The 13,165-nt window shown below is 36.6% G+C and overlaps 1 protein-coding gene across 4 annotated transcripts in view; it reads left to right on the forward strand.

The window, feature by feature from the left end:
* Positions 1-13,165, forward strand: part of LOC143208594 (trace amine-associated receptor 8c) — a 76,650-nt gene that overhangs the window by 29,216 nt on the left and 34,269 nt on the right. For 3 of the 4 annotated variants that reach the window (XM_076423086.1, XM_076423084.1, XM_076423085.1), the window contains exons 3-6: positions 122-247; positions 4,746-4,862; positions 9,922-10,076; positions 12,592-12,739. In XM_076423086.1, the coding sequence (XP_076279201.1) occupies positions 122-247; positions 4,746-4,862; positions 9,922-10,076; positions 12,592-12,739 (546 nt within the window). The remainder of the gene's footprint in view (positions 1-121; positions 248-4,745; positions 4,863-9,921; positions 10,077-12,591; positions 12,740-13,165) is intronic. The other variant, XM_076423087.1, reaches the window with a different exon arrangement.

Genomic DNA, 13,165 nt, shown 5'->3' on the forward strand with positions numbered 1-13,165 from the left:
TTATGAAGCCACGAGATGATTTTTATTCAGGAAGTTCGATCCCAAATTCGTTTTGCAAGACAAATAACATGCCACCAATGTTATGTAAATGATCAACAGGTTCTCTTCACCTTGATTGCAGCCGAGATATTTGCTGACAAGTCTGGCAAGCAATGACTTGGCCATTGGACTCCTGGTTACTCCGTTCGGTTTCCTGCCAGCTGTTTACGGATGCTGGCCCTATGGGGAAGTCGTCTGCCAAATTCAGGTAAGATCTGAAAGATGCGTCATTTATTATACATTCATTACACATTTTCAAATCCATGGCACTCCGTGCGCTAGCATATTTGCCGATTGAAATGAAAACAGAATCGATTAACACTGGAACTAACAGACCAGTCAAAATGGTTTTACAATATCATTTTAAAATTTCTACTTCATGTTACATTTTTTTCCCGCAATCGATATAATGACTTTTACAGCGATAACTAAAGGAGTGATATAATGAATTTTATTTAATTTATACCAATACCAGTCATTTTGTCTGGTACTTCTCTAAGTGGAAAAGTATTCAATAATTTGTTTACCGAACCCGAAATCATTAATTAGATATTTCGATAGATCTATTGATGTTTTGCGCAACGTCTTATTTTGGCGCCACAACATAAACACAAACATAGCTGCGATGTAACGTAATATGTTATCGATGTTGTTTCACGCGGTCATTTTGTATACCATAGCCGTTGGAATAGGAACTAATTCTTTTTTATATAACAATATTTTACTAGCCCTAAAAATGGCAAAACGATTGAAAATCACTGAATTGTTGCGAGAAGTGAACAATATACCAATGGAATACTCTGATATCGAGTATGGGGAATTGTATGAGCACGAAGAAAGTAAATCAGAAGAAAATGAAATTGAACTTTACAGTGATAATAGTAATAAATAGGGTAAATGTTACGTTTAGGGGAGGCTGAATAGTAATAATAGGATAAATAGTAATAATAAGATTATAGAGACAAAGAAAATGTTGAGGAGTCCACGGAAAGTGAATTAAAAAACATTTTCAATGTACGTAAAAGAAGACGTGTTGTGTGCCTTAAGTTCTGAAGACGAAAATGAAAGTATGCAAGATCCAGCTGGGAAAACTAAAAGGAGGGTCTAAAGCTGGAAGATTACATAATATTTTCAAAGACATATTCGGCCCCATATTCCTTTTGTAAGATAGTAATAAATCAATAAATATAAAAATATTCTATCATTACATATTTTTCAAAGACCAGTCATTTTGACTGGTTTTGGTAGAACTAGCTTCGTCTTAACCTCGGTAGTTCTAGTGTTAATCGCGACTACCATATTCGTTTTACTGTACAATGATTGGCACCGTAAACCAAAATCCTGGTAAAAATCTTTTCATCTTTTTTCGAAATGTTTAAACGAGCTTAACTTTCTATTATTATAAGCTGATAAAGATTTTTTAGCGAAATCAAACAGTTTCACGAGTCATAAATCTTTTATTATGAAATACAGTCATATTAAATTTGTTTTTTAATATTGCATTGTCATCCAGTTCTGAGATACGTTTAAAGTTTCAAGTCTGTAGCTCATCGGGATGTGGTTTAAAATTCGATTACAAGATTTGACGCATACAACATCAACTCGGGAAGCTAATGTAAGCGTGGTAATGATTTTCTATACCAGGAATTCTTAATATTTGCCGTTTAAATCAATAGTGCCAATAACAACCCTATTATTCAAAATGATTGCGGATGAATATAGTAGACGGAAAATTCGCGCTTAAATTGTAATCGATATAAACGAATGTTAAAACGAAACAAGTACCACAAAACAATATTGAACCGAGCAAATAAACGCAATAAATTCGTATACAAATTTTCAGGCTGGATATTTACCAGTGAAAAATATATGAACAAACAGCTCACCGTAGATCAATACTGTAATTTTTTACTCTTTCCGCGAAGCTCGAAAAAATAAAGCCATTACACAAATCAGCGTACGACGAGAAATTCTTTTTCGTCTGGCTGCACCTGTCTTACACAATATGGTGTGCGCGAAGCTTTAATACCCGCTGCTATCGACTGTGGCCAGAACTTTCCGATAGACTTAATCGTTAATGCCGTGAGTTGTATGTATTTGGAGGTGTTGTTGATAACAGCCTGGGATCGGTAGAATGCACCGGGGTCGTATACTCGATTTTGTAATGAGTGATTCTCGCGGGAGCCGTTCGATCTCTGTTTAAGCCAAACTGACGAGCCGTCTCTGCTAATGACAATGAATCTGCCCCCGGGATAACTTGCGTGCCACGCACGCCTATCCACACCATAGATCACGCGAATATCAAGAGAACTTTCGCGCGGAGATTAAACGAAAAAACCTCTGATTCCTTCCGTGCATTTTTCATTAACCCTTTGCGAGCCAGAATTAATTTTAACATATTACAAAATTGCATATTGCTGGGACAAATGTAAGAATTACAAGAAACAATCAATGTTGCATTTAACGAACATTTCTTTGATATTATTCGATTGTTTGTTTCGATTATTTTATAAAATATTTGGAGACGGACGAGAATTTAACTGATCCTCTCCGCCATCCCGAAAATCCACGCACGAAACCAATTTTTCAATCTCGATGAAAAACAAATAATTCGCGATCGATGTTTCCATCAATTTTGAAACGTGTCTTTCGACATTTATGTTTCATATTCCAAAACACAGAACAGCGATTAAAAACATATTGATAGCTCTGTGTATGATTTAGTTCTCCGACGCACATATTTGCAATGTTTCTGCGAAAATCCTCGTCACAGAGATTTCATAAACCGTAATCCAATTTTTATTCTACTAGAGACACGACTATTTATTGAGAAAACTGAATCGTAAAAATGAATATGTCGACGTCACGTACATAGTGTTCACCTACCGGAAGCCTCTTTAATTAACGAGTTCTTCGACGAAAAATTTGTTGATTTATAAATGAAATTGCTGTCGATTTCGCACAATTTATCGAAAAATTCTCAACCCTTAATCTTCGTTCGCAAAAGAAATGAGACCGTGTTAACAGAGCTAGATTTTCTTGTCTCGACTTAGATGGTTGCTGTCAGTTTCACTGTCCGACAAAATGGCCGGCGAGAGGTCCGGGAATTATAAATTACGTCGTAACATGATACAGTAAGTTCGTTTGCGTCGAAAATCCTCGGTTAAAGTCTTTCGTGACTGTCTCAAGGATCGTTTGAAATGAGGTCAGGTCGATCCTGGCCTCTCTAGATTATCAGGGCTTTTTCCTGGCTATACGCCAACGGTTACCATGGCGACCATCTTAAACGTATACTATCCACGAACCTTTCTTAGCTCGCACTTCTTTTTTCGCGGTCGCTATTTCTAATATACGAGCGACGCGGATTTATCGAAAATCATGTTGTCGCCTTTGGCGGAAACCGCGTTTGATTTCGGACTGGCCACTTCACTCCTCTCCTCTCGAGTAACGGAAGACGCTCTATTCTCGACCATGTTACTCCCTTTTATAGCACTTTCGATACCGAAGATAAAACAGCCACTCGCAGCGACGTGGAAAATGTACTGAATCTGTAGTGAAACCGCGTCGCGTCGCTTTTAAGGCGGTAGATTCCTTTTTCCAGGATTGCAAGGGTGCGGGATTCACCTTCTCATTTCTCGATAATACAATGGGTTTTTCAGTAGTCAAAAACGCTGGATAAAAGATCGATCTAGGGCGCTATCTCCCTCAAAAATCCTATCTTTTCGTTTACGAGGCGTTATTTGCATTATTCGGCAGCGTACAGCTATGTTCATAAAGCTGCGACAGTTACATGCTGCCGAATAATATAAATTACGCCTCGTGAACGAAAAAATAGGACTTTTGAGGGAGATAGCGCCCTAGATCCATCTTTTATCTAGCGTTTTTGACTACTAAAAAACCAGGTGTTTGTATTATCAAGAAATGAGAAGGCGGATCCCGATCCATCGCAATCCTGGAAACGAGTCTACCGCTTTAAGACTAAACCTACCAAGCAAAAAACATGTAAAAGTAAAAGCCTTATCAAATTGAGAAGATTGAATTTATTTTGGAAGGATTTTTAAACATTTGTCAACTGTCTCGTTTCAGGCACTCCTCAGAGGAGTGCCTACCTACTAAACCTACATCACAATTGTGCAGAATTACAATTGAATTACTCCAGGAATTATAATTACAAACTCATTAAATTACACTGTAATTCAGTCATATTGTAATTTATAATTTAGATCTACATTCAATTAAATTACAATGTAATTCATAATTGCAATTGGAGTACAATTATAAAATAGCGTTAGGTATTATGAACGAGGACAAGGAATAGAAACTACGTCGCATAGACAGCAAACAAGCATATGAAAGAAAAACATAAAAATATATCGCACTTCTTCAAAGTTCTGGGCTATAATTTGGAGAGCTGTATTTTAATGGTACATATTGTATTTCAATTGCACATCTGATTAAAATACATAGTAATTGTGAATTAATTGAAAGGTTTGAATAATGTAATTCAGTTACGACGTAGTTGAATTACTTGTATAATTGAAGTACAATGTAATTCAATTGTGCAATTGAATTACAATGTAATTGAATTAGCACAACTCTGACCCACCAAGGCGAAAACATGTAAAAGTGAAAGTCTTATAAAATTGAGAAAATTGAATTTTTATTTTGGAAGGATTTTTAAATATTTGTCAACTGTTTTGTTTCAGGCACTCCTTAGAGGAGCCTTGACTCAACAAAGTGCCGTTATTCTTGTCTGCATGGCAATTGATCGTTACGTTTGTATGCTGCATCCTCACCATTACCATAAGCACGCATCTAAAAAGGTATGTCAGAAATTTCATATCTAGTATTTTACAATAGACACATTCGAACAAATGGCGAATACATTTTACAAATTAATTTTACAAAATACTCGTTCCCACGAATTTTATTCATTTTTGTTGCAATCGTGAGAGAACTCTATGAATAAATTTTCATCGATGCGCTATGCATACATTTTCGCTCGGGTACCATAAATTATTTTCACAATAGAAGAACTTATTATAAACTAGTATCCATTCAATGTATTCAACGTATTCTTCTGAACAAGACGACGTAGTTTAATATTGTTTATATTATCGTTTAGATTTTGGAAACGACACAAAAATGATTTCGTCATCTCTCCCACATGTTTGTTTTCAAAACTGATTAAAAAACATCATGATCAGACACCTTTCATCAGATTGAAGTCTGTAGACCTTCACTTCAAGTATTACTTCGATCATTTACTTGATCTTTCTTATTATGTTAGGAATGTTTCTGAAAATTTAGATTGATGTTTTTTACAACCACGTTCAAACTATGAAAGTGCTGTGTCTAATCACTTTTAAAATAGTCTTAAAGTCAGTATGACGTACCGATGTCGTTCCCGGATGGTTAAACCACATCGTTTCAAGTTAGAACAGCATAATTGTGTCTTCAAAGTTGAAAATTCGTTGTTCTCCTTAATTGATGTAGGATCTGTTTGAAATCGAAAAGGAGACGTCCTGAAAGAAATAATTAAAGAATGCAGAAAAAAAGATACCAAATTGGCGAGGTCTAAATGCTAATTGGCATCGGTGATTGTGCGGCAACGGGAACCGCTCATTTTCCGACAGTTAATGCGGAATCGAACGGGAGTGTTGCTCGAAAAACGCGACGTCGATAGTGTCGCCGCGTCGCGACGCGCCGCGCCGGGTCTGTGACCCGATTCGCGGCGAGATGCAAACGTTGAGTGTATACATGCGCGCGCGCATGTAAGTGTGTGGCGTGTACCTGTGAGTGAGGTGTGGGTGCGAACAAGCGTTTGGAAGTTCGGCAGGTGGGCCAATTAGACAATTGCCCCCCACCGTCGGACGAGTTGTCCGAGAACAGTCGGGAGTGTGCGAGAGCGAGACATGGCAGAGAATAGAGAAACACGAAGTTAGTTCGAGCGCAAGACGTGCAGGGATAGTGGCTGGAAAAGCGGCGTACGATTTCGAGATTTGCCAGAGAAAGCACGATAAAGGCGAAAACACGAAGCTGTTAATTGAATTAACAATTAGCCGTACTCGCCGGAAATTATGCAAATACCGGATAAACATACTCGTAGACGTCCTCGGCGTACCACAGCACAGGTCTCCGTTTGCTCGTCTCGCGGCGTATAACCAAAAATAATAGATCGCTAACTTACTCTCGGTTCTCCGGATTTGTTAAATCTTCGCGTCGACGCTCCAGTCAATTGTTTCGTTCTTACTTGAATTCATTCGAATGAGTTTATTTATTGCAGAAATACGTAGAAGTTTCTCCGAATCGAAATGAATGAAGATAATGAAGCTTGTGGAGAGACGAACTTCATTCAAAATATAAAGTTTCTACCTAAATTGCAACAAGCTGGAGGGAATTTGAATATATTTTCTTTCTTATATGTTCAATAGATCGAAAATAATGTAATAGTGGTTTTAAATTCTTCTAACGTGTCTATTGTGCTAAATTACACCAGCCAATTTTCGTCATAAATACAAAAAATCCGCTGTCTAGTTACAAAATGCGTTGAAGGAAAGACAGATGAACAGAGAAGAAATTTATGTTGGTCTGGGTGATGGGAACCCGCAGGAAAATTTGAGGGGACGAAGATAAACCTGAAGATGGGAGCAACGTTCGCTCTATCTTCGCAGTCAGCCAAATGTGGAAACGACTGCGAGCGTTCTGACGTCTATGGACGATTTCCGCAGTTAAGGGGCTGATCGGCCTCCCCATTCCGATTCCCATGGCGTGGCACGGTAAAGACGTGGAACTTCGAACGTTCCGAATGGTCATTCAGCTTTCGTCGCTCTCTGCGATTCAGGAAGGAAACGCGATAGACGAAGGCTTCTATTCCGGTGTCAAGGTTTGCGTCCGACCCCTCGAAAACGGATGTTTCTGACAACTGTACAATTACCGGCGACTCCTCGTAAAATCTAATTTATCAATTTGCTGAATGCGTTGGTTACCGAATTAACCAACCCTCTAAAAGATCCAGCAAACTTGCGGTAGCACACAGTTAATGAAATCGAAATTGGAAAGATAAAATGATCCTTGTGCATCGTTCAAGTTTAAAGAAAGTTTAGTACTCTAGAAATTGAATACATGGACTTGAGATGCTGCCAGTATGATGATATTCATCCCCAAAGAGCTGAAAGCTAAATTAATAGAAGCGACTATTACCTCAAATTAGCAAGCAAGCAGGGAACGCTGAAATGTCAAAGAGGGTTTAGAAGTTATATTGTGTTACTATGCTACAGGCTACAGTGTAAGTACCATGTCTCTGTTATTTGACAAATGCCTGCAATATGGCGTTTGGACTAGCAACTGAATAGCAATTGACGTGTCGTAAACCTCACGAGGCGACGTAGCAATTAACGGGCTGACTGAACATGAGCACCTCCTAGTCCTGTAAGGAGAGCTTACTCAAAGGAAGATGTTTCACCCTTAGAAACAATTAGGTGGGCGTTATCAGTCGAGTTATCGCGTGACTACCTGTAGTAGAAATTATCTTTGATTTATATTTTATGACATAATATTAGGTGCGAAAGTTTATGCTCGATTTCATATTCAAATGCAACAATGAATCGGGCACGAACTTTGGCACGGCTGATATATTCCTAATCGATAGAAATCAAAGATGTTCCATACTTAAATTGATCCAACGTTTCCCAAATTTTTGTACGACAAACTAAATTGAAATACAAATAAGCGACAGCAAATAGAATGGAATAAAATAAAATAAAATGAAATTAAATGGTAGCGAAAGGCCAGCAAAAAACTGAGCCACTTCCCAACCCCTAAACTGAGCCACTCACGACCAAGTGGTCCAGGAACAAAGAAGTAGAAAAGTCAGCCCTCTCGAGAACCGCAAATTCCGCACCGAGGATAAATAGAACGAAATGCGAAGTGGTAAAACAAAATTAAATAACAGAAAAGTCACAAGTGGAGGAGTAAAGAGATACGAGAGGAACGAAGCTGGAAAGAAGTTTAACATAAAGTGAAACAATCTACCGTGGATTGTCCAAGAATTGCGAAAGTAGAGGCTTCGAGCTTGGAAATGCGTCCAGGATTATAGTTCTACTATTTTTCTTAACGAAATTATCGCAGCTTAAACATCTTGTACAGTATTAGAATTTGTTCGGAAAATACATTCGCGAATTTGTTCAGAAAACACAAGTCTTTCTCTTTACAATTGTTTCTCGCAGGAACCGGGGCATGCTGTCGAAACTTTTCACCATAAAATTCATTCATACATAGCAACCGGGGCTGAAAATGGTTACTACGTCGTTTCCGGTTCCCGAAATAGCCGTAAGAATCGCAACGGCGCGTTATAACAATTACGAATGAAAAAGGTGCCCGTTTGTATCGGTTCCGGTTATGATTTTACAGCCTGTGTTATTATACCGGTTATGGTCTGGATCGGTTTTGCGGTGGTTTTATATCGACACTGTATGTATACCGTCTCTAAAACACGATATCGGCTTTGCATTAATTCGATACCACCATTGAATCAATGGTGCATCGTTCCACGCACTCGTTTATTAATTTTCTCTTAATTGACTTCCTCGTCGCTCGCGTCCATCGAACATTCGATTATGTTCTGAATGAATAATAAATTGTCCATTTGTTCGAACGCGTGGTATTTAGCAGTGACACGCGCGTTGTAATTCGCAATGCGTTGATATGCGCGCTTCACACCATTGTAACTGTCCATGAGTGCGTCAATTATAATGTTAAAGCTATTATGAAGAATTAGGTCATCCCATAGGTGTAATGTCGTTTTCTAATCTATTTTTCAAAACAAGAAAGTTACTGTACTTTTCGAGAATGGTAAAAAAATGTATAAAGAAAGCTTTTTAAGAACCATGCTTATATTAAAATGCACTAAAAAGGAGAAAATACTTTTTTTCCTGGTTCTCCATAAAATAGCGAATCCAGTTAAATGATTATTAATATTTTTCCCCGAAATTTTAAGCAATCAGTTCAACATTTCTTCTGTTATAAAATTAGTGTCGGAATAGATAGAAAAATGTAATACTTTAGATAAAATCATGACATCAGTGACTATAAAAATAAAAACAAGGAGCGCCGACGAAGATTACGTCAATATAGTTTAGCGCGCTCCACGCTTTTATTTTTATAGTCTCTAATGTCATGATTTTATTTAAAGTATTAAATTTTTCTATCTATTCCGATACTAATTTTATAACATTAAATTACTAATCCTTTCGGCGGAAAGGTTCGATAATTTGTTACTTAATTTACAATGCATTTTTGCAAACCACTAAAGTAATTCCGACGCGACGTTTCGATCTTTATTAAGATCATCTTCATGAGGGTTTACTAGAATTGCATCTGTGAAAAATTATTTCATTGAGAATATTTTGAAATTTGGTAATGCATAACTAATTTTATAATAGAAGAAATTTTGAACTAATTGCTTAAAATTTTGGGGAAAAATATTATTAATCATTTAACTGGATACGGTATTTTATGGAGAACCAGGAAAAAAATTATTTTCTCCATTTTAGTGCATTTTAATATAAGCGTGGTTTTTAAAAAGTTCTTTTTATATATTTTATTTTTTTTCTACTTTTATTGTCATCGGAAGAAAGTGTGTATAGAAAATTTCAGCAAGATTGGACTATGGGTAGAGGTTTAAAATTCGATTACAAGATTTGACGCATACAACAACAACACGTCAAGTTAATATGAGCGTAGTAGTAATGGAGAAACGATGGACCATTAATGATAAACGAAATTACATTAACTTACTTTTACCATTTATGTTTAATGTGCACATGCCGATTTCCGGATAAAACAGCAGAGGAATGATTGTTTTCTGTGTATGTGACGCAGTATTACATGCGGCAGGGTTGCGTGGCCGTGATTTCAACCACGTGGATAGCAAGTGTGGCGATCTTCGGTGCTCTCGTGCTTCCAAGAGGCGGTTATTACTTCAACGGTTCCGGTTTGCTCGCCTGCGATCCATTCTTCGCCAGAGCATCTCTGAGGTATCGTTATAAACCATGTATTACACCGATTGCTTCCGACAAGTTCTGTTACAACTGTACAACAAATTTTCAATCTTCCACAAGTGCCATCGACCGCACAATTTCTAAGGAGACATCTCAAAGGATGTCAACCGAATTGTTTTCAGACAACTACAAATTTTGTTGTACATTTTTATATTAGTGATTTAGCTGTATTTAATCTACTCATTTTTATTATAAATGCATAAAATTAGTTGTCAGCGACTCATTGTGAAAAATATTAGGTCTGAAAGTATAATGCTTTTCGTATAATGATGGCATTGATTCGATTTGTTATTACTAGACTGAGGATGTTCATGCAATTCATAATTTTTATAGACGAATTTTAAGAAAATGGAATAAAATACAATCTTATTTCCAGAGCAAATTTAATTTCAAATGAAGTCATGAAAAATCATATAACTCAATTTTTTGCTAATAGGAAACAGAAATTCTACGAGCGTGGGATTTTTAAGTTTTCTGAAAAATTGCGAAAGATCATAGAACAAAATGTTACAGAACTTATTCTGAAATTAGTTATTCAAATAACTTATTCAAATTTCCCTTGAGGAAACGAAATGACTTTCCGAACGACCTAATATAATACACAGTGACTCCCACTAATATTTGGACACTCTTAAGAAAATGATAACCTTTTTAATATTGGACTATACGATTGGAACTTTTTTGAGCAGTTAGAAAGCAAATTGTCGGAATTGCAAAAGTTGTGTTTTGCAACTTCTCTATGTGGGCTTATATAGAAAATTTTATTAATAACCCTAATAAAAAAGTTCTAAAAAATGCCTTTTTCTATTTTTGCATGTAACCTTGTAAATTATAATTTTTGGAAAATCTTTTTTGCACATCATTTATTAAACCAATGAAAATTTGGTACAATTATAAAAAAGTTATTCCGTTTTAAAGGGCGTACGAATACTTTTTACACCCACTGTATAATAATGAGAAACTCTATAAGAATCAGCCAGTGGATATTGCAAAATATTTGTTGTTTGTCTCGTATAATAATATAACTTATTATACATTTATATGTATATGTACATATTATATGTAGAAATAGCAGTAATGCTCTGATTTTTTGCTAACAAAGTCAAAGAGAGCCCGAGCCCCAGTTCAGAAGGAATAATAATGTGCACCGCAGAGTATTCGTGCTTTATAGACGTGCTGGTACTCATGGAACTTGTAGACGGAGTGGAATAGTACACCCTACATTTTTTTTCCTGCTTCGATCGCGGCCAATTAAAGTTCTCCCGAACATATACTTCTTTGTCGGAAGTTTATGAAACACCGAGCTGAAATCAGCCATCTTGAAGTTTACAGGTGGAACAGTTTCGATGATTAAAACAAAGGGAAGTTGCTTGAATTTGTAAACTTTTCCGAGAAAAATTGCAAGTACACACGTTTATAAAATTCCAACGTTAAAATACACAAACGCGTAATGCATACTAAATTATCGTTGGTTATTCTCCATTCCAGCGCATAAGATAAATTATACATCAAACTTGAAGTGGTTCTCGTACTAATATCCGTTTTACAATTTTTATCAAAAGCACGATCGATTAAAAATTAAAATGATATTTGTTAGCGAAGGATTTTCATCCGCCAGCTCAATAAATATGTAAAGTCCATCGTGCCTGCAAGCAACACGAATTCTTTTGACGTAACAAGACATAACTTCACGATATTAAAATCTGTATGCACTCCAGTGTACTTTAAGTCGGTAGCATTAATGAAAGGAATGCAGACAGCTTTGAAGTTTAACGTAAAAGAAATTTCTTACTCGAGCATTTCTCTCGGACATGTTTTACTCGAAATATAGAGCGATGTAATATATTAGATGATTGCATAAATTCCTGCCTGATTTTCATACTGCACGGCGGAGTGTAAAAACATAATTATGCAGTCACCATTTCTTAACCATTGAATTTTATTTTCAAATCGGCCACGAATTTATGCAATCATCTGATATGTATGGCTGAATGTAATATACAAGAAATCTATTTTGCTTAACTCCAATTAAAACGTGCCCATAATCACAATTCAAATTCAACTCTCAGCAACCCAATTCAAATCGAAATTCAACTTTCAATCGTCATATTCAAAACGAAATTCAAATTCAACTTTCAATCATTATACATTAATTTAATGTAATTTTTACGATATTGTGAAAAATGAATTCACTTAGTGTTAACAACCTTTTCCTTGAAATATCTCGAAACAAGAGAAAAGACCAGTTTTTCATAATTATGGGCACAAACTCGACTTAATTCCACATAAATCAGAAAAATGTACACTTCGGTCTTTTTACTTACTTGATAGTTACTTCAAATTATTCTATTTGATACAGACGTTTCTTTTTGTTTGATGGGTTAGCGAAGGCGGTAAATGGACAAAGGTCCGCAGTTTGTTATAATTGTACGGTTCGTTAATTTTATTATTGAAAAGCACACGATCAAACCCAGCGTTTTCTCGTTCCCAGGATCTTGGCGTGCTGCTGTTTTTACTTTCCTACGACGATGGTGTTGATGTACTGCTACGGCTCAGCCTTCCATGTTAACAAACTGCGGCTCAAAAGGGTGGTTTGCATTAATACCCCGGAAGTCGTTAGGGGAGGCCACATGGAGAGGGTAAGTTTAGTTCCACTTGAAATTCCAATCAACGAATTGATCGTAAGAGCAGCAGTTCACCAAATCGCCTTACACAATCGCTGAAGCTCATTCTATGCATCATTAATTGCTCGACGCCCGCGCGAATTTCGCATGTATATGTAAGCCCCTTCGTTAATTTCTTGCACGCTACCTCGGTAGCTAATAATTCAAACATTCGTAATATCGAACAAACGTTCGCATCTAATCATCCTAAACGTTTAGCAGCGGCACATTTCAATACGGGCGTTAACTTTAATTGCTGTAGCTGACGATTCAACTGTTCAGTTCGAATAATCGAGGTTCTACTAAATCGTGAATTAATCAAGCAAATCTGATATCCAAATTGTATCGTGTCTGGTACAAAGTTGTGCAGAATTACAATTGAATTACTGCAGGAATTATAAT

This window comes from Lasioglossum baleicum, chromosome 5, assembly GCF_051020765.1.
Source record: "Lasioglossum baleicum chromosome 5, iyLasBale1, whole genome shotgun sequence".
In the NCBI taxonomy this organism is placed as follows: domain Eukaryota; kingdom Metazoa; phylum Arthropoda; class Insecta; order Hymenoptera; family Halictidae; genus Lasioglossum; species Lasioglossum baleicum.